This window comes from Phyllobates terribilis, unplaced genomic scaffold (genome assembly GCF_046119375.1).
Source record: "Phyllobates terribilis strain yellow unplaced genomic scaffold, ASM4611937v1 Scaffold_1__5_contigs__length_1240528914, whole genome shotgun sequence".
NCBI classification, from domain to species: Eukaryota; Metazoa; Chordata; class Amphibia; order Anura; family Dendrobatidae; genus Phyllobates; species Phyllobates terribilis.
The window spans coordinates 374,651,509-374,672,240 of NW_027362761.1; the positions used below are offsets into that span (position 1 = coordinate 374,651,509).

General features: G+C 41.0%; 1 protein-coding gene across 2 annotated transcripts in view; it reads right to left on the minus strand.

Annotated features, from left to right (window-relative positions):
• KSR2 (kinase suppressor of ras 2) overlaps window positions 1-20,732 on the minus strand; it is a 757,356-nt gene that overhangs the window by 97,628 nt on the left and 638,996 nt on the right. For both annotated transcript variants that reach the window (XM_073676379.1, XM_073676380.1), the window contains exons 15-16: window positions 18,540-18,636; window positions 8,303-8,436 (exon numbers count right to left, since the gene is read on the minus strand). In XM_073676379.1, the coding sequence (XP_073532480.1) occupies window positions 8,303-8,436; window positions 18,540-18,636 (231 nt within the window). The remainder of the gene's footprint in view (window positions 1-8,302; window positions 8,437-18,539; window positions 18,637-20,732) is intronic.

The following is a 20,732-nucleotide window of genomic DNA, read 5'->3' on the forward strand; positions in this document are numbered from 1 at the left end:
ATAATAAATGTGTCCAGTCGGACCTACGCGTTTCGGTTAGAGAGCCTTATTCATGGTCAGATTCACAATGACAGGCACAGGGGTCTTCTGAAGACCTCCGGCTGTCATGACAACCCATCGGCACCCCGCGATCATGTGACAGAGGCGCTGATGGGCAGGATTTATGACAGGCGCTGATGGACTGTCGTGTGCGAGGAAAGATGCTAGCTCAGCGCCGGAGCCTGCATCAAAGTTGGGGACACAACATATGACGTAAATCTTTAAACGGGAGTTCTGGTTTTAGTCACATAAAGCTTCATTATTAGGCCTCGGCCCCATTATCAGTATTTGGTCAGTATTCGGTCACTATTTTTTCTCAGGAGTGGGAGCCAAAACCAGGAGTGGGTGATAAATGCAGAATTGGTGACTTGTTTCTAATATACCTTTTCTCTGATTGTTCCTCACCTGGTTTTGGCTCCCCCTCCTGAGAAAAAATACTGACTGAATACTGACCAAATACTGATAGTGGGGCCGTGGCCTTATACAGATAAAAAAAACTCTACCTGTTTCATATATACTTTGGGCTCGATTCATTATTATACTTGCACCTTTTTTTTCCTAGTCTTTGGCGGTTTCCATTTTTGTTTTTTTCTTTTCTGTGCCATGTTAATGTTTCCATTTGAACCTTTTTAAAACCATTTTTTCATAGGTTTGTCTGTTTATTTTTTATTTTAGTTTGGCTCTATGGGTGGAGTGTAGGGTTTCCATATGTTTTTGCAAGAATAATCATTTGGAAATTTTTAAAAATCACAAAATTTGAAGCTAATATGCTCCAGTCACATGCGCCATTTTGATTCAAATGTTTGCAGCCTTTGTGTATAAACTCATCACCATTCACAAGATTCACAGCAACCAGTATTTACCTAACCCTGCTCTCAGGTTGGACAGTACTTTAGAACCAAATACATCATCAGCAGTTTCACAAAGTTCTCTAGAATTTTGCTACAATGTATCGATCTGGAGTCCAGGCAGTTAAGCTCTTAGAGTATTGCCAGGCCTAGATAGAAATGCATGCAATTGTCAGTTTAGACCAAGACTGGGTATGTGTGGATCTGCTGCTTCCTGAATCTGAAGAACTCTTAGGATATGTGCATATGAATTCTTTGTTAGACAGATTCCGTCTGGAAAACTGCTAAAAATACCAGCTACAAAGAATGAACATAATGCACAGCAATGTAAAAATGAATTGCTAAGCCTTTTGTAACTTGTTCCATCTCTTGTAGCATGATCATACACTTAGAAGCTGCGTTGGGTGTAAAGTTGAAACTATAAAATAAGCCATGACAAGTATGGTGTCTAAGAAGACGAGTCACAAAAAATACCACCATTGCGTTGGAAGTGAGTGCCAGAACAAGGTGCTCCTGTGGCGTGGGAATGGCATCGCATGCGCCACCCTATTAGCCCATATGTGAGCATTACTGGACATATAAAAGACACAGGAGAGGTTAGCAGACACACTCCCCTTGAGAAAGCACCTGTGCGAACAGGGCGTCGGGTGGTCGTGATAGTCCTTATACTACATTATGGATAAGCACTGACACTTTATTATCTCTACTAGTATGGTTTTGCTTGTTTTACTTGGGTCAATATTAGACTACGTGTATGAACGGCAGCCATCTTTTGTATGCTATAGAAGTGAATACTGATCCTATTTACTAGGATTTACCATTCTTTGTTACTTCCTCTTTGAGCCTCATGTTTGATAATTTAATAAAATGTATTTTATAAGTTATGTGTGAGTGGTGTAGTAAATACCTTGGTAATCATATGTAGGTAATTATATTGGAGTACCCCACTCCACTTATTATGTTTTTATATATTAATGGAGAGACTGATATTCATATGCCTCTAGCCAGTAAATATTTATATGTGCTTTTTGCATATTTTTATGGTGGTTCCATCTTTTGTAGCATCTTCATAAACTTAGAAGCTGTGTTTGGTGTAAAATTTAAGCTAAAAAAAAAAGTCAGGACAAGTATAGTGCTGAAGAAGACACCACATAAAACGCCACCATTGTTCTCTGAAGGGTCCTCACCATGGAAAACTCAGCGGCTATGTCTAAAAGACGCTGTGTGTACACAGACTTACTGCTTCAACTAGAGAACATCTGTGAAGTAGGAAACTGAGAACTACCATTCTATATTTCCAGACCTGTATGATAGCCTTACAACGCTACGGGAGTCTTTTCAGCCATTGAGATGCCTAACATTCATCATAAGTTGAAGTAGTTGGCAAGAAAATCATGAGAGTGGTTCTTCTGTTTTTACTTAAAGAACCACTCCAGTGTTTTGTTTTTTTATTTCATTGGTGCTGCTTCTAACCTAAGGTTCCTGACACTATGTTCATACTTAGCAGCTGCCATCTTTCCCTTTTATTGCTGCCACTGCCGTCATTCTATGGCACTTTGTGACCTGACAGCTGCTCCAGTGTTTCATGGAGCGAGCCAGCTGAGTCTTCCCGGTATTTGGTATTGGCTGCAGTGCTGACGCCATGTTGACAGCCAATCAGTGAGCTCAGCAATTCTGCCCATGTGGACTGAACGCCCTGCTCAAAGTCACTGAGTTCACTGATTGGCTGCTGTGCTGTCGAGGTGATGTCAGCATTGCAGTCCATATCAGATACCGGGAGTAGTGGCGGAGACTCTGCGCAGAACCCAGGGCAGTCTATAAATTACAGTTTGTTTTTCTCTAATAAACTATTCTCTGGGACTGGAATTTTCTGAAAAAGCACAATCCCTTTAATTCATGGAACATTTTATAGACCAGAAAACAAGCTTGTGATACAGTAAGAAAAGGTAAAGCAATTCTATCCAGCTGAGGCTTAAGAGGTATTAAGGTTTCAGGAAATACAGCTTATTCTTTGTATAATATAGAGTTTTCAATTTTCCAAAAGACTTGCTATATCAATTTTTGTGGTTTTTGAGTTCTTTGTTTGTAGTCATTCAATACGACCCTTACTTGTTTATTTCCATGGAATAAGAATCTGTCGTGTGATGGACAAACAAGCACGGCTCATTACAAGACATCGCCTTCTGCGTCCATTACAAGACCAAGACAGATTTTCATTTATTTTTTATTAATTACCGTACTTCTATAAGTCTCATGAAAATGTTATGTAAGCCCTGATTCTTTTTGAAGTAATCAGATAATGTAGCTTTTCTATGCACTCATGGTTCTTGGTACTAAAGTGAAGAGGCATTCACTTTTCCTGTGTGTGATATGGGTGATTAATATGTCTGTATAGTAAGGCCACATTCACACTTTCAATATTTGGTCATTATTTTGCATCAATATCTGTAAGCCAAATCCAGGACTGCAACAATCAAAGGAAAAGGATAAAACACGTCACCACTTCCGCATTTTTCATCTACTCGTGATTTTGACTTACATATATTGATGTGAAATACTAACCAAATACTGAACGTGTGAACGTGGTCTTATAGTCATAAATATGGTATGGATCATTTCAATGACCAAAAACGAATCAAAGAAGGTACCATCAAAATCAAGGGACCTCTTGGAAGGTGACATAGTATAGCAATCTTAGGCTTTATTCACACATCAGTATTTTTGATCAGCATTTCATCAGTATTTGTATGCCAAAACCAGGAGTGTCTCCAAAACACAGACAGATGTCAATCTTTCAATTATAGTCTTTCTCTGTATGTTCCACTGCTAGTTTTGGCTTACAAACTCTGATGAAAAATACTGAAAAAATACTGAAGTATGAATAAGCCCTTAGTGAATTACTCTGAATACTATTGTGTATAGGTGTATACAGGAAGGATGGGCCAAACAGCATGGTTTGAAAGTGTTGCTAAGCCACAATCTCTGTGACAACCATTTATAGTAAAAGAATAATAATAATAATGTGACAACATAGAGATGCTATACGGTCAAACTAGGAATCTGCTCTTTTCCCAGTGAGGCTGAGTTTAGGTTGCTACCACATAAATGATTAATAGCAAGTATAATAGTTATCTTATGGAAAGCTTGGGATTACCACATAAACACACACAGTACATTATGAAAGGTTTCCAAAGTATTTAGTACAATAGCTAAAGATATGACTGTACCGAGCGACGACACCGGAAGTCAATAGGAGACTAGCCATGGGCAAATCAACAATGAAGTCACTGAACAAGGTCTTCAGATCGAGGAACAAACATTTCACTAGCGACAAAGACTCAGCTCATACATAGTTTGGTCTTTTCTGTAGTAACATATGAATGCGGAACCTGGACAATAAAGAACCAGACAGAAGAAGAATCGACACCTTTGAAATGTGGTGCTGGAGAAGGATGTTATCAATACCATGGATGGTAAGAAGAACAAGCAAATCAATCTTGGAACAAATCAAGCCAGACATGTCACTCGAAGTGAGGATCAACAGGCTACGACTTGTCTACTTTGGACACGTCATACTTAGAGGGCAATCACTGGAGAAGGACATCATGGTCAGAAGAATAGAAGAAACAAGGTGAAGAGGAAGACCAGCAATCCGATGGCTTGAGATTGAGCCGGAGGCCATTAAATAATAATAATGACCATATTAAGCTCTGGCCACATCTAATAAGTTTGATATACTGCATGCAATACATATATTACAAGCATAAAATCATACACTTCAGAAAATGTTGTCAATTTCACATTTCTTACTATACTGATTTTATATCTACACGTTTTTGTAGTCATTTGCAAATGTGATTTCTGAATTACATGACAGTCATAGGAAAAAAATAAATTTCAAGTAGACCAGACATAACTTGGTGCTATATAAGGAGTACCTACATTTTATATAGTTTTTTTATATATCATATGTAGCTTTTTTATATTGTATGTGTTGACTGAAAGTTAATGTCTAATTGTTATCATCACTAATTTTTAGGTTTTAAAATTCTGTTCATTATAAATCAGAGCTCAATTTTTCTGATACAGGGCCCCCCAAAATATGGATGACCATAATAAATGGCCAAATCAACTCCAGCTAACAAAAGAAAGTCCTAAGTTGGGTACCCCATACCTAAAACAGTAAATGGGAAAGGGATGTTTATATGATACTGTGGCGCCCCTGAGGGTTCGGTCGCCACAGGGGTATTGCATCTCTTTAATGAGGTGTGGTATCTCTCCTTCGAGGTAAGGATGGTGCAGCTGCCAGGACCCCACCTATCCATCCAACACTACACCTCTCCCACCTGTAGGGGGGCTCATATGCACCAGGGTGCTGCCCCAGCCGGGATAAGAGGAGATGGTGGGGAACCAAAGTAAGGGGGAACCATATAGTGGGTGAGGGTGGAGGACGCACTTTTAGGTTACACTTAATAATTCATATTTAATAAATGGCCATCTTGGGCTTATGGTCCTTTCATTGTGATCTTCATCACTGAATGGGGCTTTCTGTGTGAAACTGCAGTTGATGGGGACATGGTCCTCGTACTCAGGCCTTGAGTCGAGGAGCGGGCAAGAGTTAACGGCTGTCTCTACCAGGTCAAGGTCCCTACCTAAGAAGGCCTGGAGGGGAGCAGAGGAGACAAGCTCTACAGGCAAAAGGATCCCAGGGGGATGCAGATGGAGCGGCATACGCCACTATCCTCACTATTCTCGCCTAGCCAGAGGGACTCCTGCTGCAAAAGGGGTACCGGACCCCGTTACCTGACTTTGTTACTTCACGTCCTAGTCAGGAAAGCCCGGAAGGCTCAGTGGATCCCACCGGGTAACGGATGGAGCGGAGTCGCCACCCTTACCCTTGTTCTGTGCATAGACCAGAGGGAGACCCAGCCTTACCACACGTACCACACACGGACAGGAGGGGACTTAGTGAGAAGTCTAGGAACACTCTGGTGCGGGGTCCTGACCAAAGCACCTGAACTACCCGGAGGTCGTTGGACCCCCGGTCCTGGTGGCCGCAGAGCGCCGTGAGGAGCAGGGAGAAGCCTTGGAGCTGCATGCTCTACCGTGAGTAAAACCTGGAAGACTACCCCTATGGCCTCCGGTCCTTTATTCCCGCGCCGCACAGCACTACACCAGAATTCACTACTACTCCCTCCATCCACGTCTCTGCCCTGAGGCCCTGCTCCGCCTGTGGGGAGTAGCACCATCCAAAGCTGCCACTACATCCCGCCTCAGAGGACTGCCGCAGGGCTGGTGGCCATCACCAGGCACCACAGGTGGCGTAGTCTTTCACACCACTCGAATCACTGTCACCGTCCCTCCTAGCCCTTAACTTTTTAATGTGACAACCCTGGGCACGGACCGGGTCTAGGCCGCGACTACATCCACCTTGCACAGTGGCCCGGCTCCGAGTACCCCAACTCTCAGGGTGGGCTAGCGAGCGGGGAAGGAGAGGCGTCCCCTAGTCCAACCAACTCGGACGTATTACTATCCTCCATCTCTCTCCTCCACCCGGGCGTCACAATACCACTCCTTTTACAAACAAAGCCCCCAAAAAAAACATTTTATACAAAATGAATCCATCGAGAATTAGAAATGTTGACCATCGCAAATTTAAACAGTAACCGTTTTAATTTTTATTTCATAAATCAATAGTACACATGAAAATATGCAACTTTGTATAATATATTAATCAGAAAAATATGCTTCTTTCTCTGCCAGAATTGATCAGTCATTATCAAGATTCTCAATTCTGAGGTAAAATCTGTATTCAGTGAAGACCGACTTTTCCATTACTGAGATAGGAGATGGCAGCTGCTATAGATAATATTTTAAGTATATAGGAGGAAAATGAGAAGGGTGGAGCTCGGCCACTAGCCCCTCCCTCTTCCCATCTACATAGAATCTACTATCTCAGTAATGGGAAAGTCAGTCTTCACTCCTCAGAATTGAGAATCTTGATAATGACTGATTAATTCAGAACACCCCCTCTTCCCAGCCCCGGGCCTGCAGCATCGCCCCACTCCTGAAGCTGCCGCCTGCTCTCTCCAGCAGCGACCCTGCTTCCTGGAACACGCTCCACCGCAGCAGTCCCCCCGGTAAACTACATTCAGATTATAAGGCGCGCCCCGATTTTCTCCCCAAATTTGTCCGGAAAAGTGCATCTTATAATCCAAAAAATACGGTATATTACAAAGTTTCTCATTTTCATGTGTACTATTCATTAATGAAATAAAAATTAAAACAAAGTTACTCTTTAAAAACTTAATTACAAGAGAAAAATATCTGGCATTCCTTGTGGTGTTGTGGAGAACAACCTTTAATGGTGCAGTCCTGAAAAATAGCGTTTTGGTCTACTTTAGACCTTCATCAGATGATTGCCATGTAGAAACATGGAGTATAGATCAAGCGCTGAATGAGACTGGCGTGCTCGGACACCCCAGGGAGGAGAGTGTTCTTAGGCAATTTGTCAGACACTAATGAACCCACGGCGCAGTTACTTTTATCCAATGCATGTACAGAACATGGAGCCTCTTATTGAAACAATAATTTTATTGATATCCCATTTAGTTTTCAATTCTTTTATCCATGGCATTTGGTTCATTATCAGTAAAAGCCATCGTTAGTTACATTACCTAACTCCTCTACCTGAGAGAAATCTCTTCTGATCTATCACTTGTCCTATTATCCAGATAATTTGGGAGGAATCTTACATCTACTACAGATTACTATAAATGATGAATCTTGTAGTATGTCCTTACAGATTTTTTGTTGTTGTTGTTATTTCTAATAACATGAAAAAGTAACCACTTAATTATATTACTATAAATCTTATAAAAGTAATGTAATATACATAGGATAATAAGAGGACCCATAAAAAATATCAAAATGGCCAAGCACTAAAGTGTCTGGTTTAGCCATCCAGAATACGTTGACATGGTGTTTGTCCCCTCTTCTTCCTCCAATAACCTATTCAGGACCATTAAGCAAATTCAACACATCCATATTTCCTAGCAATGTAGATGATCTGCAAACTAGAGGCTGGAGTCTGGAGTCTTGCCACCTAATAGCAAAGAGTGTGCAATAATCAGGGCTGGTCATCACTCTATACGTAATTCACTGCAGTCACATGGGGTGCTTCTATTGTACATACAGTATGCCCTTACTTACAATATTATAATACATATATATTTTACGTGTCCCAGTATTTACTGTAGTATCATTCCACATTTCCTCCGGTTAGGATTTACAACATTTAGTATTTTGAAACGTCTGACTCAAGACTAAAACTTTTCAGCATGATTAATGTGTTGAAAATGAAAATATAAAGACATTTGTCATATATAATATTAATGAAAGATATTACATCATACCTGCCAGCCTGCAGCACACCCGATATACTGAAAAGGCCAAAGTCAGTAATCACTACTTTTCCATTGTCATAGAAAACATTTTTTGATTTGAGGTCTTTATGTAGAATGCCCTTGGCATGGAGATATCCCATTCCCTAAAATAAAAGCAAACAAATGTAATTCATTAATTACTCCTGGTGTTTACCAAAGAAAAAAATTACAAATTCGCATTGTTGTTGTTAAATTCAACTTATTCTAAACAAAAATAATTGTAAACTGCGCAATCTGAGGTATAGGTCTTGGGTTGTAGCTAGCAGGTGCAAAGGTAGCTGTCACACCCTAAGAGTCCCAGAAATACCCTTTTCCACATATTTAGACATTGCTATTATAAATGGTACATCATACGTGATGTGATCAGAAGCTTGATATTAATGTATGCATTTGTGCAAATCAACTGCATACCCAAAATATGTTCTACAGTCCATGGAATGTACAGGGTGGGCCATTTATATGGATACACCTAAATTAAATGGGAATGGTTGGTGATATCAACTTCCTGTTTGTGGCACATTAGTATATCGGAGGGGAAAACTTTTCCAGATGGGTGGTGACCATGGCGGCCATTTTGAATTCGGCCATTTTGGATCCAACTTTATTTTTTTCAATGGGAAGAGGGTCATGTGACACATCAAACTTATTGAGAATTTCATAAGAAAAACAATGGTGTGCTTGGTTTTAATGTAACTTTATTCTTTCATGAGTTATTTACAAGTTTATGACCACTTATAAAATGTGTTCAAAGTGCTGCCCATTGTGTTGGATTGTCAATGCAACCCTCTTCTCCCACTCTTCACACTGATAGCAACACTGCAGAAGAAATGCTAGCACAGGCTTCCAGTATCCGTTGCTTCAGATGCTGCACATCTCGTATCTTCACAGCATAGACAATTGCCTTCAGATGACCCCAAAGATAAAAGTCTAACGGGGTCAGATCAGGAGACCTTGGTGGCCATTCAACTGGCCCACGACGACCAATCCACTTTCCAGGAAACTGTTCTTGTAGGAATGCTCGGACCTGACACCCATAATGTGGTCGTGCACCATCTTGTTGGAAAAACTCAGGGAACGTGCCATCTTCAGTGCATAAAGAGGGCAACGCATCATCACGTATCAATTTCAAATATAAAGTGGCATTGAGGTTTCCATTGATGAAGAATGGCCCCACTATCTTTGTACCCCATATACCACACCATACCATCAATTTTTGTGTTCCAACAGTCTTGGAGGGATCTATCCACTGTGGGTTAGTGTCAGACCAATAGCGGTGAATTTGTTTGTTAACTTCACCATTCACAAAAAAGTTTGCCTCATCACTGAACATAATGTTCTGTGTAAACTGGGGGTCCTGTTCAAATTTTTGTTTTGCCCATTCTGCAAATTCAGTGCGCCGATCTGGGTCATCCTCGTTGAGATGCTGCAGCAGCTGGATTTTGTAAGGGTGCCATTTGTGAGTAGCTAATATCTGCCAAAGGGATTTTCGACTGATGCCACTCTCCAGTGACATGCGGCGAGTGCTACGCTGTGGGCTCTTGCTGAATGAAGCTAGGACAGCCACTGATGTTTCTTCATTAGTGACAGTTTTCTTGCGTTCACATTTTGGCAAATCCAACACTGAACCTGTGTCAATTTGGCAAGCAGTTTGCTAACTGTAGCATGGGAGATGGGTGGTCTCGTAGGGTGACTTGCATTGAAATCTGCTGCAATGACCCGGGTACTGCGTTCACCAGACATCAACACAATTTCTATCCGCTCCTCACGTGTTAACCTCTGAGACATGTCAATGGCTGTAAACAAAGAGAAACTTGTAAATAACTCATGAAAGAATAAATTTACTTTAAAACTAAGCACACCATTGTTTTTCTTATGAAATTCTCAATAAGTTTGATGTGTCACATGACCCTCTTCCCATTGAAAAAATTAAAGTTGGATCCAAAATGGCTGACATCAAAGTGGTCGCCATGGTCACCACCCATCTGGAAAAGTTTCCCCCCTCCCATATACTAATGTGTCACAAACAGGAAGTTGATAACACCAACCATTCCCATTTTATTTAGGTGTATCCATATAAATGGCCCACCCCATACTGTAAGTCACACTACTATGATTATTTTCATCACTTAACCTGTGCTTTACACACATTTTTTTGTCACAACTTTATAACATGGCTACCTGTTCCCTTGGTCATGCTCCGACAAGAACTGCTGTCAGTTGCCACCAATCTATCTACTTAAGTGGCATTTACAGCAGGGCAGTCAGTGTTGGCTTCAGTGGTTGGTGGTGCACTTATTCCCAAGCACGCTCTGCTCTCAAGTCTCCTGGGGGAAATATGATTTAGTAATTATCTCTGTATCTCCGGTTCTGAACCAACATGTTGAAACTTGTTCCCTTAGGCCACGGCCTCACTATCAGTATTTGGTCAGTATTTTTTCTCAGGAGTGGGAGCCAAAACCAGGAGTGGGTGATAAATGCAGAATTGGTGACTCGTTTCTATTATACTTTTTCTCTGATTGTTCCTCACCTGGTTTTGGCTCCAACTCCTGAGAAAAAATACTGACCGAATACTGACCAAATACGGATAGTGGGGCCGTAGCCTTAAAAAGCTCAACTGGCCAGCAGCTGTTCTGTGGACACAACCCAATGGCCTCTGCTGCAAAGGATAGGATCCTAAGGGTGAAAATGAACACCAGGGAGCCTTTGGGACCTGCAAAATGGAATGGCTATAAAAGAGAATTAAAGAAGATCTGTGTTCTCTATGGACATGTCTGTTTTTGTAAGGCTATGTTGACAACTGTTTGGGAATTCTGCTTTATCTGTTCTGTTTTACGTTCAGATAAAGCAGAATGCATGTCCAAAATGAACCTGTTGCCTAAATAATTCAAAAGGAAGCAGAGGCGCTCCACTGGCTATTATAGGGTTACTCTAGATTTTGTCCTATGTATTTTTTCTTTCAATTTTATCATTTGGGAAGAATTCTTGCACTTGGTACAAGGCAAATGTCGAATGTACAATGGCCGATTTAGTATACGGGCTCGTCCCTTTATTCCACTTTATTACATACATGGTCAAAATTGTTGGTACCTCTCATTTAATGAAAGAAAAACCCACAATGGTCACAGAAACAACTTGAATCTTACAAAAGTAGTAAATTAAAAATCTCTGAAAATGAACAAATGAAAGTCAGACATTGCTTTTCAACCCTGCTTCCACAGAATTAAAAAAAAAATTAAACTCATGAAATAGGTCTGGACAGAAATGATGGTACTCTTAACTTAATATTTTGTTGAACAACCTTTTGAAGCAATCACTGCAATCAAACGATTCCTGTAACTGTCAATGAGACTTCTACACCTCTTGACAGGTATTTTTGCCCACTCCTCATGAGCAAACTGCTCCAGTTGTCTCGTGTTTGAAGGTTGCCTTTTCCAGACGGCATGTTTCAGCTCTTTGCAAAGATGCTCAATAGGATTTAGGTCAGGGCTCATAGAAGGCCACTTTAGAATAGTCCAATGTTTTCCCCTTAGCCATTCTTGGGTGTTTTTAGCTGTGTGTTTTGGGTCATTATCCTGTTGCAAGACCCATGACCTGCGACTGAGACCAAGTTTTCTGACACTGGGCAGCACGTTTCTCTCTAGCATCCCTTGATAGTCTTGAGATTTCATTGTACCCTGCACAGATTCAAGACACCCAGTGCCAGATGCGGCAAAGCAGCCCCAGAACATAACAGTGTTCTTTTCTTGATATGCTTCATTTTTCCGTCTGTGAACATAGAGCTGATGTGCCTTGCCAAAAACTTCCATTTTTGTCTCATCTGTCCATAGGACATTCTCCCAGAATCTTTGTGGCTTGTCAACATGTAGTTTGGCAAATTCCAGTCTAAATTTTTTATGTTCTTTTTTCAACAATGGTGTTCTCCTTGGTCGTCTCCCATGAAGTCCACTTTGGATCAAACAACGACGGATGGTGCAATATGACACTGATGTTCCTTGAGCTTGAAGTTCACCTTTAATCTCTTTAGAAGTTATCGTGGGCTCTTTCGTTACCATTCGTATTATATGTCTCTTTGATTTGTCATCAATTTTCCTCCAGCGGCCACATCCAGTGAGGTTAGCTACAGTCCCATGGATCTTACATTTCTGAATAATAAGCGCAACGGTAGTCACAGGAACATCAAGCTGCTTGGAGATGGTCTTATAACCTTTACCTTTAACATGCTTGTCTATAATTTTCTTTCTAATCTCCTGAGACAACTCTTTCCTTTGCTTCCTCTGGTCCATGTTGAGTGTGACACACACTATGTCACCAAACAGCACAGTGAGTATCTGTAGCCCTAAATACAGGCCCACTGACTGATTACAAGATTGTAGACACCTGTGATGCTAATTAGTGGACACAACTTGATTTAACATGTCTCTTTTGTCACATTATTTTCAGGGGTACCATCATTTCTGTCCAGGCCTATTTCATGAGTTTAATTTTAAAAATTCTGTGGAAGCAGGGTTAAAAAGCGATGTCTGAATTTCATTTGTTCATTTTCATAGATTTTTAATTTATTATTACTTTTGTCAGATTCAAGTTATTTCTGTGATCATTGTGGGTTTTTCTTTCATTAAACGAGGGGTACCAACAATTTTGACCATGTGTGTACTTCAAAGCATTTCATGAACACTATAAAATACTCATTGCTCCGTGACAGATATGCAAAAACGTAACAGGGCAATGATGGAAAACTTAAATTCCTTTATTCAAGACTGTTCTCAGCCTTAATAATGATGCTGTGTATTGTTGCTTCATTTTCAGGTTTCCTAGAAAGGAAAATCATAATTTGAAACTTCTTTGAAGATGAGAAAAATAGCTATTGTGTTCTTACTAGAAGTGACATGGCATAAATGTGCTGTAAATCATTGTGCAGATGACTGCAGGAAACTGACAGACTGCTTGCCAGTGAAGAGATATTATATAGTACAGAAACCTCAAATACCAGAGCACATTCAATGTAAGAAAAGATATGAATCAATTTCCAGTAATGTTACAACTAAAATATTTAAAACTCAAAATGAAATAAAAACAAACAAGTTATTCTATGTCAAAGGCGGCTACCTTCACATTTCCATAATTGCCCCCTTACAAAGTTATGCTGTTGTATGTTAAAGCACCACTCCAGCGTATTTTTTTTTCCACTGCTGGAGTGGTGTCTCTTAGAACGTAAATGTAACATCAACTGATCTTCACTGTACTATTGAAGGAATAGAAGAATCCACACTACAGGTATCTATAAACAGAGAGATAGTGAGGGAATACTTAGCTAATATAAATTAATTAAATTCTCCAGGTGCAGATGAATTACATCCTAGGGTACTGAAGAAGATAGGAGAGGAAATTATTGAACCACTCTCCATAATCTTTGAATCTATGAAGAGAAAATTTGCATATTTCCCAGAGTAGCATTGCGGCTTAAAATTCTCCTCACCTTAACATGCTTAACATGTCACTCTCTGCAAGGAGAAACGTTACCCCTTGGGTCCCGGTCAGACGCCTCTCACCCAGCCAAACCAGATCTCACACTTTGTACTGATGAGGGGCAGTACCCTGAAACACAGTGTCTGTAAATTGAGATTCTGGTTCTGGCTTTTATCTAAATCATGTGACAAGGCTCATTAGAGAGTCAATATTGACTGTTAGGATTGCTACTTCCTACAGGTGGCACTAGAGTTCTAGTCCTCTTCCTCTCTGAAGAGACGATTTCCATAATCTTTGAAAATTCTTGGAGAACAGGAGAAGTCCCAGACACTGGAGAAGAGCGAATGTTGTCCCTATCTTCAAAAAGGGGAAGAAGGTGGACACAGGGAACTATATTAAACAACATGTATGCAAGTACCTTTATGAGAATGAAGTGATTACCCAGAGCCAGCATGGATAAGTCATGTCAGAATAAACTAATTTCCTTCTATGATGGAATCACTGACTGGATGCATCAGGGAAACATCTGTCCTGGGCTCTGTGTTATTGAACATCTTTATCAATGATTTAGATGAAGGACTTGAGGGTAAACTGATTAAATTTACTGATGACGCAAAGCTAGGAGGGATAGCTAATACTAGAGAAGAGAGAGAGGATTCAAAAAGATCTAAACAAACTGGAACTGTGGGCAGCAACGAACAGATTGGTTTTTAACAGGGAGAAATGCAAAGTCCTACATCTGGGCAAGAAAAATTAAAAAAGCATATACAGAATGGGAGGAATAAGGCTAAGCAAAAGCACATGTGAAAAAGACTTGGGCATACTAATAGATCACAGACTGACCAACATGAGTAAACAGTGTGATGCAGCAGCAAAAAAGACAGACACAATTCTGGGTTGCATTAACAGAAGCATAGAGTCTAGATCACGTGAAGTAATTATCCCTCTCTACTCCTCTTTATTCAGACCTCATCTGGAATACTGTGTCCAGTTCTGGGCACCAGATTTAAAAAAAGACATGGAAAAACTGTAGCAAGTTCAGAGAAGAGCTACCAGGATGGTGAGCAGACTGCAAAGTATGTTCTATGAGGAACGGCTAGAGGATTTGGGAATGTTTGGCTTGAAAAAGAGAAGACTGAGAGGAGACTTTATAGCTGTCTACAAATATCTGAAGGGATTTCACACTGTAGAGGGATCAGCTTTATTCTCATTTGCACAAAGAAACACAAGAAGCAATGGGATGAAACTGAAAGGGAGAAGATACAGATTAGATATTAGAAAAAACATTTTGAAAGTGAGGGTGATCAATGAGTGGAACAGGCTGCCACAAGAGGTGGTGATTTCTCTTTCAATGGAAGTCTTCAAACAAAGGCTGGACAGACATCTGTCTGAGATGGTTTAGTGAATCCTGCATTGAGCAGGGGGTTGGACCAGATGACCCTGGAGGTCCCTTCCAATTCTACCTTTCTATGTTTCTATAGTGTAAGTTCCCTGTCTCTAGCCTTATACTTACAAACCGCCATCTTCATATTTCATCTGTGTTGCTCCGGTCGGCCTCACACAGGTTGTGACCTGCCAGATCGATCCAGTGTTTGCCAGAGAGATTTGGAAGTCATAACTCAATGTAAGTCAATGAGAGCCAGAACGAGGGTCTCATAGACTTACACTTAGAGCTTGTGACCATTACACCTAACTTCCGGTCAGTCAGAAGTTGTGGTCACAGGATGGCACCACAGGACCGGAGCGGTGACGGGAACAGCTGAAGACGGCAGATGTTAAGTATAAGACTAAGGTCAGGGAATTGAGATTAGTGGCACCATTCCAGGGCTGAAATATAAAAAAAGACTGGAGTGATGCTTTAAGCTGTGTAGTTATATGTAACCCTTATAGTCACACCCATGTGAAGGTGATGGAGAGGGATTTTTTTGACACTGTTCTAATCAGCTTCAATCTGCAATGATGTCTTTAAATTGGAGCTCTGAAACATAACTTCATGCTGGAAGATATGAAGTACATTATCTAAATAATTGCTGCCACACATCAGTGGTAGTGCAGGGGGACGGATGTGGGGGCATGAGTGCTGGATTTCACGGTACAGGGGGCAATAATAAACTATTCTGCTCAAGTGAGGCATTAAAATATAGGACGTGGACAGCAAACTAAACTAAATTTCAGGGCGAAAAACAAACTAGCCACGATTTATGACTTTGAGTAAGCTAAAAGTAACCAAAGTTTAGTAATACATAGATGAATGAAGATACAATTCATAAACAAACTGTTAGCACTGTAATATTATAAAAACTAGTTCATTATATCAGATCATCCAATTTTGCTGATGGTGATTAAGAATAATCTTCTATTATACAAAGGACACTAGTGATGAAATTAATTACATGAAAAACACACCTACACATACAATGGATTGTGATCTTTTTCACCTCTACATGCTCAGCGGAGCAGAAAATTAAGTCTTGTAATTTTTCTGGCTTTTGATGTGTGCTGCATAACATTTTGTGGAGAAATGATTTAGATCTATCATTGTCAGTTGTTTCACTGTACAATACTTGGTGGCACAATCTTGCTTACACTGCAAGAGTTCTCCGATCTAAACATTTTTAGCAGCACAGCACAAAGCAATTACTTTCTTGAAAAGCAGAATAAATTATGAACTGTGCATCAAAATGTTTAACTTTCTTGGTGATTTATCTTGTTTCCTTCTTCAGCAACAATATGGGGTTACGTATGGAAAAAATGAGTAATAATCTCTTCTTTGTTTTTTCCAGAACTGCTATTTTTCTGTGTATTACATAACAGCTGCTAATCAACAACTGCGGCAACATTAGTTAGATGAAAGGATATCGGATAAGCTGTTCATATTTACATCGCATGTTATCAGATACATATTTTTATTATAATACAAGTCAGGGTGTTTGGTCTTCACTAATTTATTAATCCTTCACAGTCAGCACTGTTATTGATGGTTATTGTACTGTGAAACTTACATAAAAATATATAACATTAGCTAAGATTACATACCAGTATTACTGCAATCAGTGGCGTAACTAGTGTGTGATGGGCCCCGTCTCAAATGTTGGAACTGGGCCCCCACCTCCGTGTTGGTCAGATGTATGGGCCCTTATATGGTTCTAGATCCTATAAAGACATGTATAGTCGCTCCCCCATCTAATAACATCCCTCCTCCTGACTGCTTCCTGTAATAATTTCCCCCCATCTTGGGGCCGTTCTGTAATAAAGTCACTCATCCTGGGCCCCTTCCAGGAATACTGTCCCCAATCCTGGGCCCCTTCCAGTAATAATGTCCCATATTCTGGGCCCCTTCCTGGTATAATGTTCACCATCATGTAATAATGTACCTCGTCCTGGGCCCTTTATTTAATAATGTCCCCCATCCTGGGCCCCATCCAATAATAATGTTTCATCCTAGCCCCTTTCACTAAAATGCTTAAAGGAGTATTCCCATCTCCAAGATCCTATCCCAATATTTAGCAGGTGTAATATTAATATTAGCAAATACTTTCAATTAGAAAAGTAGTATAGTTCTGATTCGCTATGTCTCTTTCCTCATGTGCAGGCATTGCAGGACCTTAGGTATCCATGGTTACGACCACTGATATAGTGACAGTTAGTTAGCTAGTTGCTAGTGGTCATGAGGAAAGAGACAGAGAATCAGAAAAAATATACTACATTTCTAATTGGAGGTATTTGCTAATATTATTATTATTACACTTACTACATATTGGGATAGGATCTTGGTGATGGGAATACCCCTTTAACTCTCCTCTACTTTTACGCTGCTCCACTTCTCACTCATGGTTTCAGAAAAAAGCGGGCAGGCAGACACCAGTGAGGAATCATCCGGCTGTGCTCACTACTCTATTATTCACTTACAGTAGGATTCCATTTTTTAGAGGTGACAGGATAGTGTAGGAAAGGGTTTCAGACTACAGATATTGCTACTGTCATTGCCACGATTTAGCCCTGATGTCATATGCAAATCAACTGTTTAATCATTTTTTTAATGAAGAGAACCAAATAAATTTACATTTAAGGTTCGATAGTGAAGACCTTCAACTTCAGTTCTCAGTGGTACATCTGCCAAGAACTGGCATGAATCTATACGATTTTGGTGTGCGCAGAATATATACAATATGTTGAAAAGCAATAAAAAACAGTGGTTCCTATGATGGTGTATGGCCCCATCCAGACGTTCATTTTTCATGAAGTTTGAACACATACTCATTAACGTTTATGGGCTGTTCATAAGTCCCGGAGGCATGTCCATTTTTATAGCTCAAAATCACTCATTCAAGTCTGGGTTTGGGAAAACCATGGACTGCACACGGATGCCATCTGTTTGCTATTCATTTTTAACATTGTAATAATGGCTAGGAGACCTCTGAATTTTTTTTCTGCCATATAAGAAAATCACTGATGGTAAAAACAAACATACCAACAACACTGACAAAAATTCTGATCCAGAGCACTGATAAAAATTGTCATCTGAATGAAGCCTAACAACTATTGATCCATGGCATAAGAAGGGGTGTGCGCACTAATGAACACTCTGGATCTGAGGGGCAGTGCCTAATAGCAAAATGACAATCCTGGTGTCATGCACTGCCTGCTTTTACCTGTAGTGCTCTTTTAATATTAATTTTGCTTTAACAATGCCAAAACATAAGGAATTGCCTGACATAGACAATGAAAATTAGTTACTTACTTTCACAATTTCTTGTGCTATCTGCCTGGTTTTGTTGACATCTAAGACAATTTTTGCATCCCGTACCACTGAGTATAGTGTTCGTCCCTTGCACAAGCTGAAACAAAAATAAATGTAGATTAAATCCAAATGCCGCAAATCCCCACAATGTGACATCTTAATAAGTTATAAAAAATAACAAACTGGGTTGACATATTTAAAACCCTTGTATCTGCTCTTTTCTTGCTAAGGAAAATGAAACAAATGAATTACCTGATATTTTTACAGAGATTAAAAAATATGTTTCAAATAGCAATGGTACCTTAAACATATGTAATTATTAGTGAGGAGTGAACACTAAAATGCTCGGGTGCTCGTTGCTCGGGTCGAGCAAATTGGAATGCTCAGGTGCTTGACCTGAGCAACGAGCCCAGTGTAAGTCTATGGGAAACTCAAGCATTTTTCCAGGGCCCTCACCGGAAGTCTGCAGGGGGCCTAAAAATTTCCTAAATCGATGGGAACAGTCCTCAAATGACATGGGAACAGCATAGGAAAGACCCCTAGAAGAATCTCTAACTCCCAGGTCACTGCTGTGAACAATGTTGTCAGAATATTACGCCACTTTTACGGACTCACAATAAAACATACAAAAACGAAACCAAAATGGATTTTCCTGGGAAATATGTTAAGGAACATCCTTTCCAGGGTAATGACTTGTATATAAGGCAAAATAAGTAACCAAAAACAAAAATACTCCTCCACACCTTGGGCTATGTTCACACGTAGCGTTTTTGATGCGTTTTTCCACTTTTGCATTGCTTTCAACCAAGACAAATGCATTCACCAGGAAATGTCATTTTAACATTTTACAACCTTATCGGGCCATATGGTGTGTGACACATCATCAGACACATGCATACAGTGCTGAAAAGACATGGGAACAGCATGGGGAAGACCTCTGGAAGCATCTCTGACTCCCAGGTTACTGCCTAAAAGTGTGCCCATCATAAGTGATCCTTGGCGCATGCGAAGATGCCTCCTGCCATGCACCTGTCGTTGCAGACTTGCAACAATCACTGTCCATGTCCTTGTCCCAGTGCAGCGTTCAGTTGTCCCTACCCCATTCCTTGGAATGCAAGCGCAAGTATGCAGCCAGCCACCCACCAACCCACAGGCTTCAATACTATACTGCCAAATTTGAAATGCGGCCTTTTAGGCTCGTGGAGGCGGAAGCTGTCCACAATCTTATGGTGGCGGCGACCGGGTATCCGTACTCGGTGCCCAGCCGCCACTATTTGTCCAGTGTCGTCTCCGCCTTCCTCAAGCACGGGTCCCACAACATTACCCGTGCCCTCCCAAGTGCACTTACTGGGAAGGACCGCCTAACCACAAACATGTGGATAGGTGAATGTGGCCAGGGATGGTACGGAGCCAGTCCACAGCTTTTTTTGCGGAGTTGTATTTCACCACGGCCATATTCTTTAGCTTGGTGAAAGGACTTGGGAAACCATATCTACCCAGCTGTCATTTCTCCCAGAAAGTCCTCTAAAGCTGCTTTCACTTGAAATGTGGCCTTTTAGGCTCGTGGAGGCGGAAGCTTTTCATAACCTCATGCCAGCTGTGGTCGTGTGGCCATATTCAGTCCCCAGCCGCCACTGTTTCTCCCGGTAACGTCTTCGCCTTCCACAAGCACGGGTCCCACAACATTACAAGTTGCTTTCACTTGAAATGTGGCCTTTTAGGCTCGTGGAGGCGAAAGCTTTTCATAACCTCATGCCGGCAGCGGCCGGGTGTCCATACTCGGTCCCCAGCCGCCACTGTTTCTCCCGGTATCGTCTCCGCCTTCCACAAGCACGGGTCCCAACACATTACCCGTGCCCTCCCCAGTGCACTTACTGGGAAGGAAAGCCTAACCACAAACACGTGGACAGGTGAATGTGGCCAGGGATGGTACGGAGCCAGTCCACAGCTTTTTTTGCTGAGTTGTATTTCACCACAGCCATATTCTTTAGCTTGGTGAAATGACTTGGGAAACCATATCTACCCAGCTGTCATTTCTCCCAGGAAGTCCTCTACAGCTGCTTTCACTTGAAATGTGGCCTTTTAGGCTCGTGGAGGCGGAAGCTTTTCATAACCTCATGCCAGAGGCAGCCGGGTGTCCATACTCGGTCCCCAGCCGCCACTGTTTCTCCCGGTATCGTCTCCGCCTTCCAC